This window comes from Pongo pygmaeus, chromosome 4 (assembly GCF_028885625.2).
Source record: "Pongo pygmaeus isolate AG05252 chromosome 4, NHGRI_mPonPyg2-v2.0_pri, whole genome shotgun sequence".
NCBI classification, from domain to species: domain Eukaryota; kingdom Metazoa; phylum Chordata; class Mammalia; order Primates; family Hominidae; genus Pongo; species Pongo pygmaeus.
In genome coordinates this window covers 159,659,617-159,687,541 of record NC_072377.2, presented here as the reverse complement: position 1 = coordinate 159,687,541, position 27,925 = coordinate 159,659,617, and the positions used below count along the sequence as shown (strand labels likewise).

General features: G+C 45.8%; 1 protein-coding gene across 2 annotated transcripts in view; it reads left to right on the top strand.

The window, feature by feature from the left end:
- The first annotated feature begins 334 nt into the window (after nt 1-334).
- FAXDC2 (fatty acid hydroxylase domain containing 2) overlaps nt 335-27,925 on the top strand; it is a 32,282-nt gene continuing 4,691 nt past the window's right edge. Inside the window, exons 1-6 of one of the 2 annotated variants that reach the window (XM_054487198.2) lie at nt 335-540; nt 12,914-12,961; nt 16,133-16,224; nt 16,343-16,446; nt 20,142-20,263; nt 27,524-27,729. In XM_054487198.2, coding sequence (XP_054343173.1) covers nt 12,914-12,961; nt 16,133-16,224; nt 16,343-16,446; nt 20,142-20,263; nt 27,524-27,729 — 572 coding nt within the window. In that variant the 5' untranslated portion in view covers nt 335-540. Of the gene's footprint in view, nt 541-624; nt 963-12,913; nt 12,962-16,132; nt 16,225-16,342; nt 16,447-20,141; nt 20,264-27,523; nt 27,730-27,925 lie in introns of those variants that run through there. The other variant, XM_063665302.1, reaches the window with a different exon arrangement.

Below are 27,925 nucleotides of genomic sequence, written 5' to 3'. Positions count from 1 at the left end.
CCTGCCCTCCACAGGAAAAGAAGCAATGAAAAAAAGAAAATGAGATCCTCTGGTCTCTGTCACCTTTTTATCAACTTGTACTACCTGCCATTATCTGACACCCACATCTTTTCTTGAATCTGCCTCCTCCTATGGGACAGTAACATTTTCTTAAGTTGTAGATGATGGAGAAAATTTTTTAAAAGAAAAAAAAGTGGGCAGGGGGAGGGAAGCCCAGAGTTTGGCCAAATGCACTTTTTTCAAGTTCCTGCTTGAGCTTAGAATTCCTTTCCGCTTTAAGGACATGCCCTCTGGAAAGAAGGGTGTTTTGTTTCCAGGCCACACAGACCCAAACTTTTTTCATCACGTGCCTGGCCCAAGCCAGTACGCAGCTCTGTAATGAGATCACCATGGCCAACCTCCCACCCGAGCAAAAACAAGGTTAGCCTGCAGCACAGCCGCAGCAGCAGCAGCCACCAAAGCGGGGGCTGAAAGCGAAGAGAACTTAGATTTGACCTGTGCAAGGACCTCAGAGGAGCTTGGACACAGCCCACTGCAGAGGTAAGTGGGAACTACGGGGGAGGGGTGGTATTTGCAAAGGTCAGGACATGTCCAAGTTCACTTAAAGTAAGGGCAAAACACACTCTTCCCACCTCTGCCACCACCCTGTCCTCTCTACTTATGGCAGGGTTAGATTTGCCTCCAGTGTCCTAGGACATTTCTGTAGTGCAGTCGCCTCCTTGTCTCTTACTAATGTCTGTATCCTCTGCCTGTGTTTGTACCATCTACCTCCTCAGTAGTCTAATTTTTCTAGCAATTGACAGGTGATTGTAATGGACAAGTAATTGTTTGACTTCAAAACCATGTAAAGGAGCAACTCCTAAGTCAGAACTCAAATGAGAGACAGAACAAACTGGAAGAGACTGTTGGGAAGCAACTGCTGCCTAATTGCTTCTCATCTCTAATCTGCCATCACCTGGAAGGTATGGGCAAAATACAACAGTTTTAAAGTCTCTGGATAGATGTGTGGGCTATGAGCTAGACAAGTAGGTCGAAACTGTTTTGATGCAACACACTTGGATTTACCGACAGTGGCTCCAGTTGTGAAATCGTTAGTGGCTTGATAGTACCTATGGAAACACTCCACGAAGGTTCTTGGGTAAAGGGCATACAGTAAAGTGTGTAGATGGAGATGAACAATAGAACAGTGGCTTTCAGGACCTTCTGGGGCTTAAGGCAAGCAAGACAAGATGCTGATTTGTGGGTTGCTTCAGTTTCACGTGCAATTTCAATTAAATTTCTTTGAGTGGGATATACAGATTCAATTCAATTTGCTAAAACACAGATGCAGTGAGCATCAGCTTCTAACTTTAGTTAGGAAAGTAATTAGCACAAGGGAATGGCGCTAAAATGTTCCATAGCAAATGCTGAACACATTTTGAGGGCAAAAAGCAATGCTTTTGATTCATGTATCTCTTATTTATTCGGCAAATCCTTCTTGAGTATCTGCTGCATGCCAGGCTTGGGCTTGATTCTGTGGATCTCATGGTAAACAAGACAGGCAGGTTCTCGGCCTCATGGACATCAATCAAGCAGAACAGTAAGCTCAAAGGGTGCAAGTACCATGCAGCAAAAGGAGTGAAGAGAATATTACTAAAACTGGCCCATGGGAATCATTTTTAACCTTTCCTTTCATGCATTTAATCTTCTGTTTTTGTTTTTGTTTTTTTTGTTTGTTTGTTTTTTGAGATGGAGTCTCGCTCTGTCACCCAGTCTGGAGTGCAGCGGCGTGATTTCAGCTCACTGCAACCTCCACCTCCTGGGTTCAAGTGATTCTCCCACCTCAGCCCCCCAAGTAGCTGGGATCACAGATGCCCACCCCCACACCCGGCTAATTTTTGTATTTTTAGTAGAGATGGGGTTTCACCATGTTGGCCAGGCTGGTCTCCAACTCCTGACCTCAGGTGATCCACCCACCTCGGCCTCCCAAAGTTATGGGATTACAGGCATGAGCCAACGTGCCCAGCGGCATTTCATCTTTGTTTTTGTTTTTTTCTTTTTTGGAGACAGACTCTCGCTCTGGCGCCCAGGCTGGAGTGCAGTGGCATGATCTCGGCTCACTGCAACCTCCGCCTCCCAGGTTCAAACGATTCTCCTGTCTCAGCCTCCAGAGTAGCCGGGATTACAGGCACGCACCACCACACCTGGCTAATTTTTATATTTTTAGTAGGGACGAAGTTTCACCATATTGGCCAGGCTAGTCTCAAACCCCTGACCTCAGGTGATCCGCCCACCTCAGCCTCCAAAAATGCTGGGATTACAGACGTGAGCCACCGCTTCTGGCCGCATTTCATCTTCTTAAATGAATATCGGCCACTCTATCTTCTATATAAGCCTCAGATTAGTACAGATGTTGAGTCATAGCAGCTCCTCAAAACCCTCTTCACCAGAGGCTTTAAGCTGTGTAATTACATTACAGGTCAGTCTCCTCAGCCCTGGAGGTTGACTGCTCAGCCTTTTCCTAGCATACAGTCTGAGAGCAGAGGCTGAAGTAAGGGGAGTTCTAATCTTTGGGTCAGTTGTCCTCTCCCTGTGTCATTTCTTATGAAATAGAATTTATGCTATTCCCAAAATACATACAGCACTAGGCAAAGTGTTAAGAAGCCTAGATTTTGCCAGAAACCATGTGGAGTTCGGAGCAAGTCACTTCTACTATCTAGGGCTTCCTCTTTAGCTTATAAAATGGAAGGGGTAGACCAGATGAACATGAGGTCTTTTTCCCCCCTCTAAGAGTAAATTGTCTCAATAATTTTACAAGTTATTTACAAAACAATACACATTCACATAAAGGTGATATATTTATATCTATAAAATAGGAACATTCAGTAGCCCAGGCATGGTGGCTCACGCCTGTAATCCTAGCACTTTGGGAGGCCGAGGTGGGCGGATCACAAGGTCAGGAGATCGAGACCATCCTGGCTAACATGGTGAAACCCTGTCTCTACTAAAAATACAAAAAATTAGCCGGGCGTGGTGGCAGGCACCTGTGGTCCCAGCTACTCGGGAGGCTGAGGCAGGAGAATGATGTGAACTCAGGAGGCGGAGCTTGCAGTGAGCCAAGATCGCGCCACTGCACTCCAGCCTGGGTGACAGAGCAAGACTCTGTCTCAAAAAAAAAAAAAAAGGAACATTCATCAATCATGCAGAATATCCAGGAAACAAGAATATGAAAGAAAATCTGGGCCAGGCACAGTGGCTCATGCCTGTAATCCCAGCACTTTGGGAGGCCGAGGTGGGCATATCACCGGAGGTCAGGAGTTCAAGACCAGTCTGGCTAACATGGTGAAACCCCATCTCTACTAAAAATAAAAAAATTAGCCAGGCGTGGTGGGGGTGGGTGCCTGTAATCCCAGCTACTTAGGAGGCTGAGGCAGGAGAATCGCTTGAACCCGGGAGGTGGAGGCTGCAGTGAGTCAAGGTCATGCCATTGCACTCCAGCCTGGGCAACATGAGCGAGACTCCATCTCAAAAAAAAAAAAAGAAAGAAGGAAAGAAAAAAAATCTGAAAGAGCTGGGCTGTAGACAAATAAAATTCAAGATTAAACCGTCTGTATTCTTTCCAGCCTCACCTTATTCCCATGTCCTTTACTCAGATTCTTGAAGTTGTAAACATTGGCTATAGCTTCACTGTGTCATTTATCTAGATTGGGGATTCTTTAATAAAAAGCCTGCATACTGAGAATCATCTGCTTTCAACAAAACCACACAGGCAGGGCAGAGTGGTTCATGCCTGGAATCCCAGCACTTTGGGAGACCAAGATCGCTTAAGCCCAGGAGTCCAAGACCAGCTTGGGCAACATAGGGAGACCCCATGTTTACAAAAATTTTTTAAAAATTCACCAGCATGGTGGCACAGACCTGTAGTCCCAGTTACTCAGGGGACTGAGGTGGGAGGATCACCTGAGCATAGAAGATTGAGGCTGCAGTGAGCTATGATTGAGCCATTGCACTTCAGTCTGGGCAACAGAGCAAAATGCTATCTCTAAAAAATAAATAAAATCCTTGGTTCACACTAAAAAACAAACAAACAAAAAACCAGAACCACACTAAAAAGTATCTAATTTGCTACTAGGGAGGCTGAGGCAGGAGGATCACCTGACCCCAGGAAGTCGAGGCTGCAGTGAATAATGATTGGGTCACTGCACTCCAGCCTGGACAGAGTGAAACCCTGTCTCAAAATAAATAAATAAATAAAATTTGGATAAACTCACACAGAATATCAAATTTACTCTAAGGGAGTATCCATTCATTGTTGTAAAATATTAGAATCTTCAGCCAGGCATGGTGGCTCATGCCTGTAATCCCAACGCTTTGGGAGGCTGAGGTGGGAACATCACTTGAGCCCAGGAGTTTGAGACCAGCCTGGGCAAAATAGTGATACCCCATTTCTAAAAATTAAAAAAATAAAATAAGTATTTAAAAAATCTTTACTTTTAGTGCACTTCATTTCTTTCTGTCCTCTAATGCATTCCATTCTAAAATAAGTATGCCATTATCCTCCTACTTTCTCTGGAAAATCAAAGTTATATGATTTTATAAAATAGGGCAAAAAGCATGTCTTATTCATCTTTCTATCCCCTGTGTCTAGCATTGTCTCTGGCATCTGATAAATGCTTCTTGAAAGAATAATTAGTATTTTAGAGAAAACGTGTCCTTTGGTATTAAAACACACACACACACACACACACACACAATCTAGTTCACTATTCATGGCTAATACAGGCCAATCTCATGCTTTTGTGTCCCTTTCAATCCCTGATACTCACCCTGTGTTCTTCAACATCAGTGTATTCTATACTTTCGTAGTCTCAGTTGGTATAATGAGCACTGAATTCAAGTTCTGCCACTAAATATGTGTCCAGGCTGGGCGCAGTGGCTCACACCTGTAATCTCAGCACTTTGGGAGGCCGAGGCAGGCAGATCATGAGGTCAGGAGATCAAGACCATCCTGGCCAACATGGTGAAACCCCGTCTGTACTAAAAAATAAAAAACAGAAAAATTAGCTGGGTGTGGTGATGCATGCCTGTAATTCCAGCTACTCAGGAGGCTGAAGCAGGAGAATCGCTTGAACCCAGGAGGCAGAGGTTGCAGTGAGCCGAGATCATGCCACTGCACTCCAGCCTGGCAACAGAGTAAGATTCAATCTAAAAAAAAAAAATAGGTGTCCAATTTGAAGCCAAATACTAAATATCTCTGCACCTCCGTTTCTTCAGATGGAAAACGGGGGTATCTGAATAGATGAGCTCTAATACAACTTCCAGTTTGGTTTTTTGTTTTTTGTTTTGTTTTTTGAGAGTCTTGCTCTGTGGCCCAGGCTGCAGCATGAGCCACCACACCTGGTTAAATTTTTTTATATTAATACTTTGTGGATACAGGGCCTCACTATGTTTCCCAGGCTGACTCAAGCAATCCTCCCGCTTCAGCCTCTCAAAGTGCTGGGATGATAGGCGTGAGACACCATGCCCAGTCCAACTTCCAGTTCTTAAGACGGCACACTCCAAAAGGTAGAAAAAAAGAATTAGTCAAGTCACAGAAAGTAATGACTATGGTACTTCGGTGTATTAGTAAATGTTGTTGCTAGTTTTATTTGCCAAAATTTCTAACTTGAACACTACCATTAGCAAACAGTGTTAAGGAGCTTCTTTGGGTGAAGACCCACTGCCTACCATGTTTGAGGTCTCCCCTAGAACCTTTCTGACTGACCATGTTCATGTAAAACTGAAAACATGTCTGCAGGCAGAGAGGCACAGCAAGCAAGCTGCTTTGGCATAAAATATTCAGCAGAACAATACAGTTGGAGGACTCAGCACCTAGATAAGTATCTCTGGAGATGGCATATGGCCATATTGGCGTAACTGCAGAATAAATGACATGTCAGGAAATGCTTCGTTGGTTCTAATGAAATGAGATATCAACAGATAAATGCTGCTGCTCTTACAGCCAAGAAGCCTTCTCACCACCAGAAAGTAAGCAATCATTTTCCCTTTGGCCAGAAGGCGTATGTGGAGCATAGGAGTCCAGTGTCAAACATACTTATCAGCCCCTAATCATTCAGTCTCAGCAATACCCAGTTTCCATAACATGGACACAGTTATCTACAGCACTCTGCCCTGTAGAGTGAACCAGAGCTGCCTTCTTCCAGAGCCAAGATCTTATTGTACTGACAGTCATCCTAGTTCCTCTTGGTTTTTGTTTTTAATTTCAATATCTGATTCTGTTTATTTATACTTTATACCCAGCCTATATGTCAAAAGGGTTTGAGGTAGTTTCCAATAAAAGGATATATAGAACAGCTTCAAATAAATAAAAACTGATAAGAAACCATCAGACAATAACCTATATCATTTTGGTGGGGAAGGTGTGATTTGTAGAGAAAATAAACAGGTGCTTTAAAAAGAGGGGGAAAAATGGATTGTCCAATTTTCTTTGCACACCATAAGGAAGCATACCACTTCTTCCAGAGAGGCAAAACTTCTGTGCACTTACTTCTGTTTTGGTCTTTATCTGACTCAGTCTCTATGTGTACTTGTTTCTTTTCTTTTTTTTTTTTTTTGGAGGCAGGGTCTTGCTCTGTCATCCAGGCAGGAGTGCAGTGGTGCAATCACAGCTCATTGCAACCTCCACTGCCCCAGCTCAAGTGATTGTCCCACCTAATCTTTTTAATTTTTTGTAGGGACAGGGTCTCACTATGTTGCCCAGGCTGGTCTTTTTTTTTTTTTTTTTTTTTTTGAGACAGAGTCTCACTCTGTTGCCTAGGCTGGAGTGCAGTGGCGCAATCTCGACTCACTACAGACTCCACCTCCTGGGTTCAAGCGATTTTCCTGTCTCAGCCTCCTGATAGCTGGGATTACAGGCACCCCCCACCATGCCCAGCTAATTTTTGTATTTTTAGTAGAGGTAGGGTTTTGCCATGTTGGCCAGGCTGGTCTTGAACTCCTGACCTCAAACGATCCACCCACCTCAGCATCCCAAAGTGCTGAGATTACAGGCATGAGCCACTGCACCCGACCCCAGACTGGTCTTGAACTCCTGGGCTTAAGCAATCCTCCTGCCTCGGCCTCCCAAAGTGCTGGGATTATAGGCATGAGCCACCATGCCCGGCCAAACTTATTTCTTTATTGGAATCATCATCTATATCCTCATAAAAAGTATATTGCTTCTTCTTAACAACTAAATAATGGAGTAAGGAATGTCTTCAATGGCTATTTTGGTATTCATGTGGCAGACTGTTAAATATTTTTTTCTCTTCTATCTATCTTGTTTAACTATGGTCTGACTAAAAACAGCATTCTTTGGATAAGCTAAAATGCAGTCTGGGAAGAAAGTTCAGTTTTGAAGTTGGAGACCATGTATCCAAGAGCATGAAGAAAGCTGGACACTGTCTTCTTATAGAGATTTCTTGGTGTACCAGATCCCTACCTGTCTAGTAATTTCTTAGCTGTGGCATAGACCTCTAGCCCAGTACTTTGGATATAAATTTCGGAATGATGAATATGTATCCAGACTGAGAGTTTCTCATTTTTGCATCTTCAGCACTTTCTACAGCTCCTTGCACGTAGTAAGTTCATAAATGTTTTTGGAAAGAATGGATGAGCTCCTGAAGATCAAAGGCCATGTCTCATTTGCTTTGCAAGCTCTTAGCAAAGATAATGGAGTTGATAAGACAGGGAAAAGGCTAGGAGACTTGGACTTGTGAGTGAAGTTCCCTGTGGCATGGCATAGCAAAAAGAGTTCTGTAAGCTTGAAAAGCAAACAAACAAACCCCAAATCCTCTCTACTCCCTTCCCAAACAGGATGGTTATCTCAACAGGGTCAACAGAACTTTTTATACTTCCTAACAAACACCGAAGAGGGAAATCCACACTGACATGAAGGCGCTGCCTGTTTTCAAATGGTTTGCAGACATTTAGATCTCCCAAGTATTTCCCAAGTTGAGGTGTTTCTTTTGACACTTGGTTCCTTGTCATTAAAATATTTGAGCTGGGCCTGGTGGTTCATACCTGTAATCCCAGTGCTTGGGAGGCTGAGGCAGGAGGATCTCTTAAACCTAGGAGTTAGAGACCAGCCTCAGCAACATAGCAAGACCCCATATCTATTTTTTTTTTTAAAAAAGGGCCGGGTGCGGTGGCTCACACCTGTAATTGCAGCACTTTGGGAGGCCGAGGCAGGCAGATCACGAGGTCAGGAGATTGAGACCATCCTGGCCAAAATGGTGAAACCCCGTCTCTACTAAAAAAAAAAAAAAAATACAAAAATTAGCTGAGCATGGTGGTGCATGCCTGTAATCCCAGCTACTCGGGAGGCTGAGGCAGGAGAATTGCCTGAACCTGGGAGGCAGAGGTTGCAGTGAGCCAAGATTGCACCATTGCACTCCAGTCTGGGTGACAGAGCGAGACTCTGTCTCAAAAAAAAAACAAAAAACAAAAAACACACAAATGGCTGGGCGCAGTGGCTCACGCCTGTAATCCCAGCACTTTGGGAGGTCGAGGTAGGTGGATCACAAGGTCAGGAGTTAGAGACCAGCCTGGCCAATATGGTGAAACCCCATCTCTACTAAAAAAAAATACAAAAAAATTAGCCAGGCATGGTGGTGCATGCCTGTAATCTCAGCTACTAGAGAGGCTGAGGCAGGAGAATTGCTTGAACCCAGGAGGTGGAGGTTGCCATGAGCTGAGATTGTGCCACTAAGCTCCAGCCTAGGTGACAGAGTGAGACTCCATCTCAAAAACAAAACAAAACAAAAAAACAAAAAAAAACCACACACACAAACCAAAAGGGTGGGGGAAATGAAATATTTGATAGGTTTAGCCCTAAAAGTACCTAACACCACTACCTCCCTTGTGCTTAATGATCCATGCTTTTTGGGACTCCAGACAGCAAACAAAGTGCCAGGCTGAAAATGACACAAGTCAGGCATGGTGGCTCATGCCTGTAATCCCAGCACTTTGGAAGGCTGAGGCAGGTGGATCATCTGATGTCAGGAGCTCGAGACTGGCCTGGCCAACATGGCAAAACCCCGACTCTACTAAAAATACAAAAAAATTAGCTGTGCGTGGTGGCAGACCCCTGTAATCCCAGCTACTTGGGAGGCCGAGGCAGGATAATGACTTGAACCGGGGAGGCGGAGGTTGCAGTGAGCCGAGATCGTGCCACTGCCTTCCAGCCTGGGCGACAGAGTGAGACTGCCTCAAAAAAAAAAAAAAAAAAGAATATGACTTTGCCTCATCCCAGAATCCTAGCACTGTGTGAAGGGCAGCTTCTCTGAAGGGACCCTTATCCACCTTGGAGGTGCGGGCCAAACTCAGAATCAAGCCACAGGAACTGCTTAGGACAATGAGGGTGGAGAAAATAATTATTTAAAGAATAACTCTTTGGAAACTTCATAAGCCCAATTTATTAAATAATGTCTGTTGTCCTAGTTGTGGGGCAAGGGTGTTTACAATAGGTTTAGGCTGAGACTTAACCATCCTGAAATGCTTGCTCAGCTGTCCTTCTGGAAGCTCAGGCGGTGCATAATATGACTACAGAGCACCCTCTAACCCCCAAGTCCACAAAGGAACCCCAGCCGCCATTCAGTATCAGAACCTGGAGTGAAGGAATGCCTGCAGCTGCACTCTACTAACTTCTCTTTTTCTGGTTTTCCTAGAACTCGCATTGAGGCAGAAACTGCACACTTACAAGCCTCAGGAGCTTCCCTTGCTGTCAGTCAAGCAATGTTTGGGAAGGGAGCATGGGTAAAGCAGGCCTAGGAGTGTGGACAGGGCCCTGTATTATCTAGTATGTCTGAAACCCATTCTCCTGCCTCCAGGTGGGGGTTAGGCCTACGCCACACCAAACATCCTGGTGCCTTCGCTCAAGTCAGACAGCGTCTCCCTGACAGGATATCAGATGCCTCGGTATTTCTCCCTGAGAGGCTCTTCCTCTGAGCTAACTGCACCCCTCCTGCTGTAATGGGACTCACAGTGGTAATGATAAGCAGCTTGCTTATCACCTCCTTCTGGTGTCCTAACTCCTCAAACACTGAAAGACACTTTATAGGTCACCATTCTCTCTTCCTTTCTTCAGCCTAAGTAATCTGTAAAAAAATGTGGGCTGGGCACAGTGGCTCATGCCTATAATCCTGGCACTTTGGGAGGCTGAGGCGGGAGGATCGCTTGAGCTCACAAGTTTGAGATCAGCCTGGGCAATGTAGTAAGACACTGTCTCTACAAAAAATACAAAAATTAGTTGGGTATGGTGGTATGTGCCTGTAGTCTGTATTCCCAGCTACTCAGAAAACTGAAGTGGAAGAATTGCTTGAGTCTAGAAGGCTTGAGCCTGGGAGGCAGAGGTTGCAGTGAGACATCATCATGCTACTACACTCCAGCCTGGGCAACAGAGCAAGACCCTGTCTCAAAAAAAAAGAAATGTGAATGAGGCTGGGCATGGTTGTGTACACCTGTAGTCCCAGCTACTCAGAAGGCTGAGGCAGGAGGATCCCTTGAGCCCAGGAGTTTGAGTCCAGCTTGGACACCACAGTGAGACCCCATCTCCTAAAAAAAATCAATTTAAAAAAAAGGGTTCATGGGTGTAATTTCAACACTTTGGAAGGCTGAGGCAAGAGGATTGCTTGAAGCCAGGCAAGAGGATTGCTTGAAGCCAGGAGTTCAAGACCCCCATCTCCTAGTTATTAAAATAAAAATAATAATAAAAAAATGGGTCAAAGGGAAGCAGTTATTTCCTAAAGTCATAGCTGGTAAACAGGCATTTAGAATAATAAAACCAAGTACAATCATATACAAAAGAATAAAACATCCGTAGAGATGGAAGTAAGTGGCACAAAGTCCAGTTTGGAACCTGGGTCCTAAGCCTGGCTCTGCTACTTATCATCTATAGACTCTGGGAGGTCATCTGCCTCTTCTTGTCTAGGTTCTTTCATCCTTGTAACATGGTGGGACCAGATGATCTCTAGTGCTCCTCGCCAGCCACGTTTTGACACTATCTAATAGGGATGGCCAATGGGATAACATGTGCTAGCTTCTCTGGACTGGTGTGCCTGCCTTGAGTGCTGTGGTTGGGTCTGTGAGTTTAGTTAGGCTCAGGTGAAAGATGTTGGGAATGACAGGTGCTGTCTACCAGGGATGACAGAGTGATGGAGGAGAATTTGTCATCTAAGTTTCAATTACTATTATTTAAATTTAAAATTTTTGAACAACTAGTACATTCATATGGTCCAAAATTTCAACCGTATAAAAATATAAAATATTTATTGCCAGTATTGTTTTTTCTTTTTTCTTTTTTTTTGAGACATAGTCACACTCTGTCATCCAGGCTGGATCAGTGGCATGATCACGGCTCATTGCAGCCTCCATCTCCCAAACTCAAGTGATCTTCCCAGTTCAGCCTCTCAGGTAGCTGGGACCACAGGCATGTGCTACCACACCTGGCTAATTTTTTTTTATTTTTTGTAGAGACAGGGTGTCTCTATGTTTGCCCAGGCTGGTCTCAAACTCCAGGACTCAAATGATCCTCTTGCCTTGGCCTCCCCAAGTGTTGGGACTACAGGCGTGGGCCACTGCACCCAGCCTCAGATGTATTTCTTTTCTTTTTCTTTTTTTTTTTTTTTGAGATGGAGTCTTGCTCTGTTGCCCAGGCTGGAGTACAGTGGTGCGATCTTGGCTTAGTGCAACCTCCACCTCCCGGGTTCAAGCGATTCTCCTGCCGCAGCCTCCTGAGTAGCTGGGACAACAGGCATGCACCACCACGCCTGGCTAATTTTTGTGTTTTCAGTAGAGATGGGGTTTTGCCGTGTTGGCCAGGCTGGTCTTGAACTCCTGACCTTAGGTGATCTACCCACCTTGGCCTCCCAAAGTGCAGGGATTACAGATGTGAGCTGCCTGCACCCGGCCCTCAGATATATTTCTAATGATTGTCCTTCTAGCCAATTCTTGTTAGGCTGCATTTTTAAAGGAGGTTAATGCCTGATATTCATATCCTTTTTCTTTTCCATAGAACTGTTAATTGGTTTCAGAAAAATCTTGGTCCATGTTTTTAAACCAACCAACAAGTAATACTAAAGAACAAACCAGCACTTTGGGGGCTGAAGCGGGCAGATTACAAGGCCAGGAGATCGAGACCATCCTGGCTAACACGGTGAAACCCTGTCTCTACTAAAAATACAAAAAATTAGCCGGGCATGGTGGTGGACGCCTGTAGTCCCAGCTACTCAGGAGGCTGAGCAGGAGAATGGCGTGAACCAGGGAGGCAGAGCTTGCAGTGAGCCGAGATTGCGCCACTGCACTCCAGCCTGGGTGACAGAGCAAGACTCTGTCTCAAAAAAAAAAAAGAACAAACCAAACCAACTTGCTAGAACTACTCTTTGAGTTCTGGGTAAGTTCATTTTTTTCTCTTACAGCAACAGCTCTCTAATAAAAGGGAGAAATGAAGAGAGCATAAATAAGTTTTTAAAAAAACATTATAATACATTTTTGGTGAGGTGTAGTGGCTCATGCCTGTAATTCCAGCACTTTGGGAGGCCAAGGCGGGAGGATAGCTTGAGTCCAGGAGTTTGAGATCAGCCTGGGCAACATAGTGGGACCCTGTCTCTTAAAAAAGCATTATCATGCATTTTTTGTAGTTGGTAGACCTAGTAGCCCCCACCCTTCCACCACTCTTTTTCTTTTCTGGCATTTTTCTAGCTATTCTTGTACATTTATCTCTCCATGTAAGTTTTCAAATCAATTTGTCTGGTTTCAGGAAGAAGAACAAGCCTATTTTTTTTTTTTTTTTTTTTTTAAATCACTGCTAGCCATACACTTTGACTTTCTCCACTCCCTACTTCCTTATATGTTTATGAAAATAACTCCCCGGCTCGCCTGTGCTTTCTCATTCCAGATGAAAGGAGAAGCTGGACATATGCTACACAATGAAAAGTCAAAGCAGGTAAATGCCAGCACCTCGCCCCCAAACTGGTGAGAATGTAGTCAGTGGCTCTTTGCCATAGCTGCACTTGCTATGCATCCAACATCTCCCCCAAGGTTTAGGGGTTTAGGGGTGGCTGACACATGGTAATGTCTTCATTTCATTAACTGAGCAGAGTTCATTTTGACTACAAACTGCTTTTTACCCATAACCCCTTTGCCTGAATGCAGAGTGCGAATGTGCATTATGGAATTGAAAAGCGTTGTAACTGTCGTCCCTTCTCCTCTTGGCTCTCCTGCCTGTAGCCCTTGGCATGCCCTATGCCTCAGCCTTTGGAAAACCCCTTTCTATAACTTTCCTGGGGACAACAGAGGCTTTCTGGAGATAGCTGAGAACTGGCTCTTGATCCCAGCTAACTCCTGCACTGCGTTTTCCTGCACTTCACAGAGGACCTTTGTCCTGTTTATATTTCCTTCACCTGGGCTGCTAGAGAGATGAAAAAACCCAACATCCCTGAACAAATATCTAATCCTGTATGTGAAATTGAGGTTTTAATTTGACTTAATTTGGTTTGATCAAACTCAGAAGATTAAAACTTCCAATGAGTCTAGAAAAGTTCCTGAAAAGAGTCCTTAAATTCCAAACAAAGGAATAACTGGAAAAGCCCAAAGTCACTGGTCTAGCAAACACAGGGTGACCTTTGAATGGCCCATGTAAAAGAACAAGTTCTGGTGGGTTACAGTGGCTCACACCTGTAATCCCAGCACTTTGGGAGGCTAAGGCTGGAAGATCACATGAGGCCAAGAGTTTTGGACCAACCTGGGTAACAGAGAATAACCCTGTCTCAAAAACAAACAAACAAAAAACAAAAAAAAGAACAAGTTCCTCCAATTGGTCTGGCCAATCCAGCCTGAGAGAGAGAGAGTGTGTGTGTGCACGTGAGAGAATGCGAGTCAGTGAGTGAGCATGCTCATTTCCAAAGCTCAGGACTAGCCCTTCAAAAAAACATCCCTGCCCATGAAAAATGACTTCTGCTTGGTCTTTTGATCAGAAGCGGGATAGGATAATGCTGAGAAGAAACGATTCAGTGCAGATTCAGATTGCTTAGAATGGGTGAATTAAAACAATGTTTCCTCAGATCTTGAAAGTCTGGATTAAAATGCAGTGTCCTGGCCAGGTGTAGTGGCACACACCTGTAATCCCAGTGCTTTGGGAGGCTGAGGCAGGCAGATCACCTGAGGTCAGGAGTTCAAGACCAGCCTTGCCAACATGGCAAAACCCCATCTCTACTAAAAATCAAAAAATTAGCCGGGCGTGGTGGCAGGCACCTGCAATCCCAGCTACTCCAGAGGCTAAGGCAGGAGAATTGTTTGAACTTGGGAGGCAAGAATCGCTTGAACTTGGGAGGTGGAGGTTGCAGTGAGCCGAGACTGCACCCTGCACTCCAGCCTGGGCAACAGAGTAAGATTGTCTCAATTAAAAAAAAAAAAAAGTAAAAAAGTAGTGTCCTATTAGATCAGCTCCTCCAACATCCCCTTTGACACCCTGTACATGGCCCCATTAGCTAATTGCAGATGAGCCCCAGGCACACACAGGGTAGGGACCACCACCTCCAGTTCTTTCCTATGAAAGAATATGAGCAGACCCCGTCTGAGTTTAGAAACGGAATATGAGTGGGTCATTTGTAATTCCTGTCTGTGGTACAATGGAAACTGGTGATACACCTGGCAGCTGGTGTTTTCCGTCTCTGAATCTGGGGCATTGTTTGGTCATCGAGCTCATAATGACTTCTGGTTTAGAGGAGAACCTTTTGGAGGAGAATATACAAGGACCTCCCAGTGATTTCCAGTGGTCTCTCCTTGACCCACGGAATGGCTAGTCGTTTTGTCCAGCTGGGAGCCTGGGCTAATCTTGCTGGAAGGCAGAGAGGGGTTATTAAAAGTCAGAAAGTGGCCGGGCACAGTGGCTCGTGCCTGTAATCCCACCACTTTGGGAGGCTAGGGCAGGTGAATTGCTTGAGGTTTAGGGTTCTAGGCCAGCCTGGCCAACATGTCAAAACCCCAGCTAACTTCTCTACTAAAAATACAAACATTAGGTGGGCATGGTGGCAGGTGCCTGTAATCCTAGCTACTCAGGAAGCTGGGGCAGGAGAATCACTTGAACCCTGGAGGCGGAGGTTGCAGTGAGCCGAGATGGTGCCACTGCACTCCAGCCTGGCTGACAGAGCAACACTCTGCCTCAAAAAAAAAAAAAAAAAAAAAAAAAGTCGGCCAGGCGCAGTGGCTCACGCCTGTAATCCCAGCACTTACGGAGGCTGAGGCGGGTGGATCACAAGGTCAGGAGATGGAGACCATCCTGGCTAACACGGTGAAACCCCGTCTCTACTAAAAATACAAAAAAATTAGCCCGGTGTGGTGGCGGGCGCCTGTATTCCCAGCTACTCGAGAGTCTGAATGGCATGAACCCGGGAGGCAGAGCTTGCAGTGAGCCGAGATCGCGCCACTCACTCCAGCCTGGGTGACAGAGCAAGACTCTGTCTCAAAAAAACAAACAAAAAAAAAGTCAGAAAAGGTGTACAATTCACTCTTTTCTTCCAAAGCAAGAGGAGGGTAGGAATGGAAGAAATAGGCCTGGCCTATGCACACAGTGAAGCCTGTATGACTGGGAAAGGATTTCCTCATCACGGTTTTGGCAGATGCTGCTATGATGACTATCCCAACCTTGCCTGCCCATTGGAATTACCTGGGGAGCCCAGGTTCCACCCCCAGGGACTCTTATGTAATTGGATTGGAGGGGACCCTGGATATTGGGACTTTTTTTAAGCTCCCAGGTGATTTCAATGTGCAGATAATAGGTATCTCCATTTGCCAAGAGGACTGGTGATGAAATCCTATGGCTGATAGAGGCTTGCCTGTCCTCTGACTGACAGAATTTCCTGCTAGTTTCTCTGGAGTCAGGCTAATTCCCTTCCCTCCCCCAACTTGAGCTCTAATTTTCATAAACACACCCATGTACAGCCTGAGAGCTCCTGATAAGGAAGAGGCTCCCACAGAAGCTGGAAAAGGTCAGCAGATGTGCCTTCCTGGTTGGTTGAGACACTGATCATACAGCACTCCCGCTGTGCCTCAGCAGTGAGCTGGGTGTAAAGGCAGGAGGCTTGCTGGGGTCTGACACTTCCCTGCCCTCCTCCAGGAGGGACACATCTGGGGCTCTATGAGGAGGACAGCTTTCATCCTGGGTTCTGGACTTCTCTCATTTGTGGCCTTCTGGAACTCAGTGACATGGTAAGTCGGCTCCACCCAGCCAGGGTGCAGTGTGGTGGTGGTCGGGGGCAGAGCATAGGGGAAGGAGCTGTCCACCCACTAGTCTTCACCCAGAAACCTGAATGGTTTTTCTTCCAAGGCATCTTCAGAGATTTTGGGGTGCTTCTGGCTACTTTTGGCAAGCCCAGTGGGAGAGGCTGCTGACTACATTTGAAGGGAAGGAGTGGATCCTCTTCTTTATAGGTGAGGTTCCCAGACCGCCAGCACCTAGCGTGTGGGTGCATGATTATAACTTAATTCTTTTTCTATTGTTTTGTTCTCTACTTTGGGACTTTTCAGTTTATTATTCCAAGGGATGAGGACTTGAACTTCAAAAAAGTGGTAGTCCCAAAGAATACTAAACTTGTGGGCAGTCTGAAAACAGGATGTCTAAAAAAAGAAGCTGAGAAGTTAAGACTCCTCCCAAAATGTAGAAAAATAAGAAATATTTTATGTAAAAATGAATGCACGTTTAGAGCAATAATCCTGTTTCTACACGTAATTCCACAAGCACAGAGAGCTGCCCTGTCTTGCCTGAGACTATGTACCCTGTACCTGGTACAGTCAGTGCTTGACAGCAAGTAGCCAGTCAATAAATATTTACTGACAGCTTCAATGGCTCCAAACAAGCCTAAGTAAATAGATGGAAGGAAAAGCCATGTAAACATAGATATTTATAACAGCATTATCTATAATAGTGAATGTCCCCAATCATACATTCACTCAAATAATAATTATATACAATTTAATATATATTATAATATACATTTATTTATATTATTAATATGACATATATAATGTTACTATGTGCTAAACTTGTATCGAGGATATAGAAATATTTAAGATGGGAGGCCAGGCGTGGTGGCTGACGCCTGTAATCCTAGCACCTTGGGAGGCTGAGGCAGGTGGATCATGAGGTCAGGAGTTTGAGACCAGCCTGGCCAACATAGTGAAACCCCGTTTCTACTAAATATACAAAAAAATTAGCTGGGCATGGTGGCAGGCTCCTGTAATCCCAGCTACTTGGGAGGCTGAGGCAGGGAGAATCACTTGAACCTGGGAGGCGGGTTGCAGTGAGCCAAGATCATGCCACTGCACTCCAGCTGGGCAACAGTGTGAAATTTTGTCTCAAAAAAAAAGAAAGAAAGAAATATTTAAGATGCGGCTGGGCACAGTGGCTCACGCCTGTAATCCCAACAATTTGGGAGGCCGAGGCAGGTGGATCACTTGAAGTCAGGGGTTCGAGACCAGCCTGGCCAATATGGCAAAATCCCTTTTTCACTAAAAACACACACACACACAAATTAGCTGGGTGTGGTGGTGCGTGCCTGTAATCTCAACTACTCGGGAGGCTGAGGCATGAGAATTGCTTGAACCTGGGAGGCAGAGGTTGCAGTGAGCCTAGATGGTGCCACTGCACTCCAGCCTGGGCAATAGGGCACGACTCTGTCTCAAAAAAAAAAAAAAAAATTAAGATGGACCAAGATTGGTGGCACACACCTGTAATCCCAGCACTTTGGGAGGCCGAGGCAGGCAGATCACTTGAGGCCAGGAGTTCAAGACCAGCCTGGCCAACATGGTGAATCCTGTCTCTACCAAAAATACAAAAAATGAGCCAGGCGTGGTGGCGCGTGCCTGTAATCCCAGCTACTCAGGAGGCTGAGGCACAAGAATCACTTGAACTCAGGAGGCGGAGGTTGCAGTGAGCTGAGATAGCGCCACTGCACTCCAGCCTGGGTGACAGAGCAAGACTCTGTCTCAAAAAAAAAAAAAAAAAAAAAGAAGTATTTAAATGAAATGTTTCCCTCCTCCATTAAAAATGATGTCATAGTCTAGAAGGGAAGATAAAAAGTGTCAGTTGCCATAAAGCAAAATGCCCCTGAGGATTGTTTTCAACTAGAAGGAGAACTCTGACAATGGGCTGAACATTAAATATGACAGATTTAATGGGATTTTAAGCAGTCATTGAACAATGCAGATTACCTATGTATATGGGGAAAGTGGTAGAAAAACTTCATTACCTTGAACCTGCAATCTAAAAAAACCCCAGATATTTTATATACTTTAGGTACAATCCTGTGAAAATTACCTATTACCTTGGTGATAAGCCAATATGAGAGAGAGAAAATATTTCCAATTTTAAGTGTTAGAGATAGAAGTTCAAGATCATCTTATGGTGTGCTTTTCATCTGTATTCCTCAGGCAGCCTTTGAAGTTCCAAGGAGGTAGACACCTTGGATGGCCCACTGGGTAACCATCAACCTTTTTTTTCCAAAGTAAAAAATAGTTTATTTTTTCTGGGTATAAAAGTAAATATGGGCCGGGCGCGGTGGCTCACGCCTGTAATCCCAGCACTTTGGGAGGCAAAGGCGGGCAGATCACGAGGTCAGGAGATCGAGACCACAGTGAAACCCCGTCTCTACTAAAAATACAAAAAATTAGCCAGGCGCGGTAGCGGGCGCCTGTAGTCCCAGCTACTCAGGAGGCTGAGGCAGGAGAATGGCGTGAACCCGGGAGGCAGAGCTTGCAGCAAGCCGAGCTTGCGCCACTGCACTCCAGCCTGGGTGACAGAGCGAGACTCCGTCTCAAAAAAAAAAAAAAAAAAAAAAAAAAAGTAAATATGTGCTCATTGTTAAAAATAAAAATCAGGCAATTCAAATAAGCATAGAAAGTGTGAAAATCACCCACTGTCTTACCTTCAAGAAATAACCACTGTTTATATATTAGTGTACATCTTTTATATATTGGGTTTATAGTTGTACTTATGAGATACCAACTATTTTTAAATCTTTTTTTCATTGAATAGATTGTAGGTATCTTTCCATGCCTATTAATGTATCCTTACTTAATACTCTAAGCTTCCCATTCTATTCCATTATATGGAAATACTCTAATCTGTTTAGTCCATTCCCTACTAATGGGTATTTAGGCTGCTTAAATTTTTTTTTTAATGCTGTGATGGACATTTATGCATATGAACAGACGTGTGTCCTTTTCTTCTTTCTCCCTTTCTGTCTTGGCTCTCTGACTCTCTCACTTTATTACTTCAGATACTGCCAAACTGCCCTCTAGAAGGTTTGTACCGATCCTACTCCCCTACAGTGCTGGCAAGTATTTTCCAAGTCCCAGCCGCCACAGTTACTTTGGTTGATGGAGCATGAAGGGTGCAGGTGGAGGGGCACAGACATGGAATTAAGCAAAGCTGAGTCCTAGCTAGGCATGGTGGCAGATGCCAGTAGCCCCAGCTATTCAGGAGGCTGAAGCAAGAGGATCACTTCAGCTTGGCAGGTCGAGGCTACAGTGAACCATGATCGCACAACTGCACTTCCAGCCTGGGTGACAGAGCGAGGCTTTGTCTCAAAAAAAAAAAAAAAAAAAAACACAACGATGAGTTTTCCACTTTGGAAGATACTGACTAGATGACACCTGAAGTTCTGCTGCTCAGTTAGTAGGATGACAGGGATTAAGTTTTCTGACTGACTCCTAGCCCCGGGCTCACTGTGACCCATACCATACAGAGTACTTCCTTTGCTTCTCCTTCCTTGGCAATTCATAAAGGGTTCAGTGGGTGCAGACTCCCAAATGTCAACCTGAATTCATTTCTATTTTAGAGTGTATTATATATCTTAACATACTTTCATATGTATTTATATGAAAACCACCAACCACCTTGAAGGTTGTCCCTATATTATGGCTAAGAAAATGGAGAGACTCCTTAAGTGGCCTGTCCAAGTTCCTACCCAAGACCACAGGTAACCCCTTGGTCCCAAGCCCTAAGACCTCCCTGGCAAAGAAATGTCTAGGATGAAGCCTTAGTCACCATAAAAAGGTATGTTCTGTTAGTCTGTGTGCTGCGAGAACCCAAAGTCGCCCTGACTGTTTCTGTTTCCCAATCTCAGGTGCCATCCAAGTGCCTTGTCTCTTCTTCTGGAGCTTCAATGGGCTTCTATTGGTGGTTGACATAACAGGAAAACCTAACTTCATCTCTCGCTACCGAATTCAGGTCGGCAAGAATGAACCTGTAAGTGTTGTCACAACTTCTCCTGGTCAAAGCACAGAAAGCAAGAGCTAAAGCCACACTCTCAGAATTCTCACCACTGGCCCAGGAGAGACCTGGCCAGTGTGAGCCAAGTTATTAGCAACAAGGCTCCCCCAGTTTAGAAGGTTAAAGAGAGGAAATAATTTGCCCACAACCTCAGAGTCACTCAGCTAGTGGCCAGTCAAGACCAATGTTCTGGTCTCCTGATTCCTGGCCCAGGCTCTGGACCTGCCTGTAGTGCCCCATGGCACTGTGGTCAGCCTGGCACTGAGAAGGCAGCAACTCCACTTTACCCATAGGAATGGAGACAGCAATGGCTGGATGCTAGAATATGGGTAACAGCTGTTGTTATGAGAGAGGGAGACAGCTGCAAAAACAATGGATAACTCCACTATAATAGACAGATAGTATGGATTCTGAATGTGTGGGTGGTGGCTGTCTTTTAAACAAGTCCTCCTTCCTAAATACTCAATTCGACCAATAGTGCAAGGCACCAGGGCAAATCCATGATAAGTGAGGCCCAGACCCTGCTTACAAGGAACTCCGACTTGCACAGCGCCGGGAAGTGGGTCCCACTGTTCCCTGAGTCTGGCACGCCTTTTCTTACACAACAAGGAAGAAGTTGATTCTGAAACTCAGGTTCTTTCCCCAGCTCCACCCAAACCACATCCTGGCTTCTTTCCCAGACAAGACAATCATCTTTTAGGCATCTGCCCAGGTGTCTGGGTGAACCACCTCAGCTCTCAGGTCCTTCTGCCCCAGCCCAGCACTCCAGAAAGGCAAACAGTGCTCTTGACCCACTCCTTTGAAATGGGCCCCTTCCTGAACTGGAGCTGCTGGCCTGGCTTACTATCCCCCTCACTTGGGACAACAGCTGCCAGCCAGGCTTGGGGGCTTCCTCCAGGCCCAGCTTGGCAGGACATGAATCAGAGCCTAAAGCGTCAAACCCTGTGCTTGGTCCTTGAGAACACTTCATCTGTCAACCATGGCTGTTGTAGCACCACTGACTAAATGCTCACAATCTTCAACTGAGGCCAAGAACCTTCACTGTTCAGATGAGGAAACACAGGTGTTACACAGGTAAACTATGATTCAAATGCAGGCTTTTTGACTTCAGGGCTCACATTCTTAATCGGCTCTCGAGAATATTACCTGCCGTCTGTACAACCTTGTGGTCTACACAATGACTACAGAGCTACATTGGAAGATCTCATTGCATTCTGCAGAAGCTGAGGTTCAGAAATGTCCAGTGACTAGCTCAAGATCAGATTGCTACTAGGAAACAGAGCCAGGGCTCATCCCATCTGACACCAAGTCCAGTGCTCCTGTACCACGTGCACCCTCAAGTGGGCACACAAGTAGGAAAGAACCTCACGAGGCCATTTAGTCTTTGGCTGTTTCCAGGAAGGACTGGCCCCTGAACTAAGACATCAGAAACAGATCCTCAAGTGGGCAGCTGAATGCTACCTGGTGTTCCTATGATCCATCCCTGCTCTGTTTACTCTCCCACCGCCTGAATGGCTAGTTCACACCTCTCTAACACCTCCTCCTCTAACTGCTGGCAGAGGGAGGGCCTTGCTTCCCATTTCACTAAGAAAATTTAAGCCTGGGCGTGGTGGTTCATGCCTGTAATCCCAGCACTTTGGGAGGCCGAGATGGGCAAATCACTTGAGCTCCGGAGTTCAAGACCAGCCTGGGCAACATGGCAAAACCCTGCCTCTACTAAAAATACAAAAATTAGCTGGGCGTGGTGGCACATACCTGGAGGAGAATCGCTTGAACCTGGGAGGCAGAGGTTGCAGTGAGCCGAGACTGCACCACTGCACTCCAGCCTGGGTGACAGAGCAAGACTCTGTCTCAAAAAAAAAGAAAAAAAAGAAAAAAAAAAAGAAAATTTACGCAGGCTGGGGCACAGTGGCTCAGGCTTGTAATCTCAGCACTTTGGGAGGCAGAGACAGGAGGATCGCTTGATGCCAGGAGTTCAAGACCAGCTTGGGCAACATAGTGAGATGCCTATCTCTACAAAAAAAAACTATTTTAATTAGCCGGGCACAGTGGTGTGTGTCTGTAGTCTCAGATAGTCAGGAGGCCAAGGCAGGAGGATCACTTGAACATAGGAGTTCAAGGCTGAAGTGAGCCATGATTGTGCTGCTGCACTCCAGCCTGGGAGATAGAGTGAGACACTGTCTCTAGGGAAAAAAAAAAAACTAAAGCAAGCAGAAGAGTTTTATAGGTGCACACCACATTGGCCAGTGACCAGCACCTGCACCCACATGCTCTGCCTGCCCACCTGCCACCACAGGTGAACTCTCCTTGCTCCTGTCTGTGGGTGATTCCTCCCCTATCTGTGTACTACATCCAGGAAATGGCTGCAGCAATTCTCTCTTTGCTTTCTTGTATCTTCTTTTCCTTCTCTTTCTCTCATTATTCCTCTCTAGATTATTACAAACATGCGGTAATTTTTTTCCATCTAAAAAACAAAACAAAACAAAACAAAAAAAACCCACCAAGTGTGGTTGCTCACTACTGTAATCCCAAACTTTGGGAGGCTGAGCCAGAAGAATCGCTTAAGCCCAGGAGTTTGAGATCAGCCTAGGTGACAGAGTGAGATCCTGACTCAAAAAGAAAAATAAATAAATAAAACAGGCCAGGTGTGGTGGCTCACGCCTGTAATCCCAGACTTTGGGAGTCTGAGGCAGGAGGATCACTTGAGCCCAGGAGTTCGAGACCAGCCCAAGCGACAGAACGAGATCCCATCTCTACAAAAAAATTTTTAACTAGGCAAGGGAGGTGGCGTTTTCCTGTAGTCCCAGCTACTTGGGAAGCTGAGGCGGGAGGATTGCTTGAGCCCAGGAGGTCAAGGTTACAGTGAGCTATGATCATACCACTACACTCTAGCCTGGGTGACAAAGCGAGACACTGACTCAAAAAGAAGAAAAAAAACAGGCCAGGTGGAGTAGTTCACACCTGTAATCCTACCACTTTGTAAGGCCAAGGCAGGAGGAATGCCTAAGCTCAGGAGTTTGAGACCAGTCTGGGCAACATGACAAAACACCCCATCCAACACTGTCTCTACAAAAAATACAAAAATTAGCTGGGTGTGATGGTGCACACCCGTAGTCCTAGCTACTTGGGAGGCTGAGGTGGGAGGATTGCTTGAGCCCAGGAGGTTGAGGCTGCAGTGAGCTACGGTTAGGTATAATGGCCTCACCTAACATGTCCTCTCACAACAGGCTGGCAAGACTTAGCCTCACAATGGGATGGAAGTAAACAAAGAGTGCACTCCAGCCTGGGTGACAGAGTGAGACCCTGTCTCACAAAAAAACAGACACACATACACACACACACACACACACACACACACAAAAGTAACAGAAAAAACAACCCTTAACTAGCAAAGTTCTCTGAGAGAGTTATCTATATAGTTTCCAATTCCTCTCTGTCCACTCTTATTTGGGTTTTGTTGTTTTTTTTTTTTGAGACAGTCTCCCTCTGTCACCCAGGCTGGAGTGCAGTGACACTGCGATCTTGGCTCACTGTAACCTCCACTTCCTGGGTTCAAGCAATTCTCCTGCCTCAGCCTTCCAAGTAGCTGGGATTACAGGCGTGTGCCACCACGCCTGGGTAATTTTTGTATTTTCAGTAGAGATGGGGTTTTCACCATGTTGGCCAGGCTGGTCTCGAACTCCTGGCCTCAGGTGATCCGCTAGCCTCGGACTCCCCAAGTGCTGGGATAAAAGGCGTGAGCCACCACGCCCTGCCATCTGTCTACTCTTTTTCCCCAACATTCTGTAATTATGAAAAATGTTAAAAATACATACAGAAAGTTGAAAAATAATATAAGAATTATGCATTTACATATCACTTAGATTCACCAATTTTAAACACTTTATTTTTGCTTTATATATAAAAAGATAAATATATATGCATCTATACATTTTTCCTATTTGAAAGTAAGTTTGAGACATCATAAAACTTGACCCCTAAATCCTTTAGCCTGCATCTCTCCTAAAGTAATCACAAAAGCATTGTCTCATTTTCTCTATAAATCGCCTCCAAATTAGGTGTCACACCTAGAAAAAGGCTCTACCAACATTTCTTTTGGTAAGTTCGCCAATGATATGGTTTCATTAGAGCACCAGAGACATTTCCACAGCTGCTGACTCCCTCAGCCTTGAAATATTTTTTTCACTTGGCTTCCAGGACACCCTGCTCTCTAGGTACCCCCTCAATTTTTTTTTTTTTTTGAGACAGTCTCGCTCTGTTGCTCAGGCTGGAGTACAATGGTGTGATCTTGGCTCACTGCAACCTCTGTCTCCTGGGTTCAAGCGATTCTCCTGCCTCACCCTCCCCAGTAGTTGGGATTACAGGCACCTGCCACCATGCCTAGCTAATTTTTTGTATTTTTAGTAGAGACGGGGTTTCACCAAGTTGCCCAGGCTGGTCTTGAACTCCTGACCTCAGGTGATCCATCCACCTCGGCCTCACAAACTGCTGGGATTACAGGCATGAGCCACCGCGCCCGGCTCCCCATCACATCTGATTGTTCACTTCTTCACTGTCCCTTTCCTGATTCCTTCTCTTCTCCCCAACCTCTTCGTGCTGAATGTCCCATGGGCTCTGTCCCTTTCCTGATTCCTTCTCTTCTCCCCAACCTCTTCATGCTGAATGTCCCATGGGCTCTGGCCTTGATCCTCTTCTCTGTATTCATTCCCCCAGTTATCTCTTCAGTGCCATGACTTTAAATACCATCCATAGGCTGACAGCTCACACATTTATCTCTCTAGCCCAGAACTCTTTAGTGAATTCCAAGCTGAAATATCCAACTCCCTCCTTGACATCTCCACATGGATACTAATAGAAATTGCCAATTCATGATGTCCAAAAGAGCATTTCTGATCGTCCTGCCAAAGCCTTTACCTACTACCCACAACCTCCCCAATCTGAGTGGATGGCAATCCCAATCTTCCAGTTTCTCAGGCCAAAAACCTTGGAGTCATTCTTGACTACTCTCTTTCCTTCATACTCCACATCCAATCTATCCGGGAACCCTATTAACTCTATTTCTGAAACAAATTCAGAATCCAGTCACTTCTTACCACTTCTCACCACTTCCATCACTATTACCCTGGTCCAATTCACCATCATCTCTTGTCTATATTATTGCTTTTTTTTTTTTTTGAGATGGAGTCTCACTCTGTCACCCAGGCTGGAGTGCAATGGAGCAATCTCGGCTCACTGCAACTTCTCGGGTTCAAGTGATTCTCCTGCCTCAGCCTCCTGAGTAGCTGGGATTACAGGCGCACACTACCATGCCCGGTTAATTTTTTGTATTTTTAGTAGAGACAGGGTTTCACCATATTGGTCAGGCTGGTCTCAAACTCCTGATCTTGTGATCTGCCTGCCTTGGCCTCCCAAAGTGCTGGGATTACAGGCGTGAGCCACAGCGCCCGGCCTGCCTTTTTTTTTTGAGATGTAGTCTTGCTCTGTCACCGAGGCTGGAGTGCAGTGGCATGATCTCGGTGGCTCACTACAACCTCCGCCTCTCGGATTCAAGTGATTCTCCTGCCGCAGCCTCCCAAGTAGCTGGGACTACAAGCACATGCCACCACACCCAGCTAAGTTTTTGTATTTTTCGTAGAGACGAGGTTTCACCGTGTTAGCCAGGATGGTCTCAATCTCCTGACCTCATAATCTGCCCACCTTGGCTTCCCAAAGTGCTGGGATTACAGGCGTAAGCCACAGCGCCTGGCCTTTTTTTTTTTTTTTTTTTTTTTTAAATGAGATTGGGTCTCACCCTCTCACGCAGGCTGGTGTGCCTTAAACTCCTGGACTCAGATGATCCTTCCACCCCAGCCTTCTGAATAGCTGGGACTACAGGTGCACATCACCACATCCAGCTTTTTAAAAAAAATTTGATGGGGTTTCGTGATGTTGCCAAGGCTGCTCTCAAATTCCTGGCCTCAAGTGATCCTGCCACCTCCACCTCCCAAAGTGCTGGGATTACAGGTGTGAGCCACCGTGCCCAGCCTGATACATATGTTTTTATATTTGTTGTGTCTAGTCTACCTTTCTCACTGGAACATAAATTCCATGGGGGCAGGAATCTTTGTTTTGCTCATGCTTTATTTTCAACACCCAGAACACTGAGTGCTACATAGTGGGAACTCAATAAATATCAGTTAAATAAATAAATGAATAGATAAATGTGACACCCCGCCTCTTGGTAGAGGTTTCCAGAAGGTGTAATGGCCTCACCTAACATGTCCTCTCACAACAGGCTGGCGAGACCTGGCTTTGCAATGGGATGGAAGTAAACAAAGAGTGAATTCTGAAATCAGTTAATGCATGCAGTGCCTGGAAAGGCTGGAGGAAGAGGCAGGCCTCAAGCTGGGGACCATTCTGAACCCCTGTCTCGCTTTGGGGCAGAAATCCCTCCAGCTCACAGAGGGAACTTGGAGAAATCCCTTCTAACCAAACTAGTTCATCAGGATCCAGGAAGTAATCTATGGTCACAGGACTGTTCCCTGGAGCCCCAGTGCTCTGACAAAGGGTCAAAGGGTTGCTGATTCTGGGGGAACTACTGGCTGCAGTATTGAGGCCAAATGGAGTTTGGACACTTGGGACCAGCTCTGTACAGTGGACCCTGGTGGAAAGGCTTGGGCAGGCCCCCATCTTCACAGCATCACTGTGAAAACCAGGAAGTTGGTCAAGAAGCTGGATAAGCAGCTCCTTGGCTTACCTGCTTCTTTGCTCTGGGCCTACTGCAGGGAGGCTGGACCACGTGAGGAGGCAGATGATCTTGATCTCTGCATCCAATCATGAACAAGGTTCTCTGATGAAGACGAGCTAAACGGCTGACATGGGGTATCACTCAGAAAGTCACAGCCTTCTCCAAGCACCATGGAGGCTACCCAAGTTACCTGTAAATACATGGGGCCTGGCCAGAGAAATGGGGAGGGCAGTGGTGATAATGTGCAGAACCAGGAAGAAGGCAAGTTCCGACACAGACTGAAGGCTGCTGAAGTTTCCAAGGACAGGGGTATTACTCACCTGCCTAGCAGCCAGGGCCTTATTCTGCAATGTTTCCAGGCCCAGAGCTGGGTGGCAGTCAGAAGCTACTGGCTGTGTCCCGACATCTCTCCCAGAATCCAATCAGAGTGAGGGCGTCCTGTAAGCAGGTCACGGTGGAGCCTACTTCTCACACTCTTGTCCATCTCCCTCCTCCCTTCCCTTGGGCAGGTGGATCCTGTGAAACTGCGCCAGTCTATCCGCACAGTTCTTTTCAACCAGTGCATGATATCTTTCCCCATGGTGGTCTTCCTCTATCCCTTCCTCAAATGGTGGAGAGACCCCTGCCGCCGTGAGCTACCCACCTTCCACTGGTTCCTCCTGGAGCTGGCCATCTTCACGCTGATCGAGGAAGTCTTGTTCTACTATTCACACCGGTGAGCAGGCCCTGCCTGAGGCACAGCTGGCTCCTCATCCTGTCTAGGGCTCACTGATCAACAAGGAAACTGAGGCCAGGTGCAGTGACTCACGCTTGTAATCCTGGCAATTTGGGAGGCTGAGGTGGGCAGATCACTTGAGCCCAGGAGTTTGAGACTAGCCTGGGGAATGTCAGGAGACCCCGTCTCTACAAAA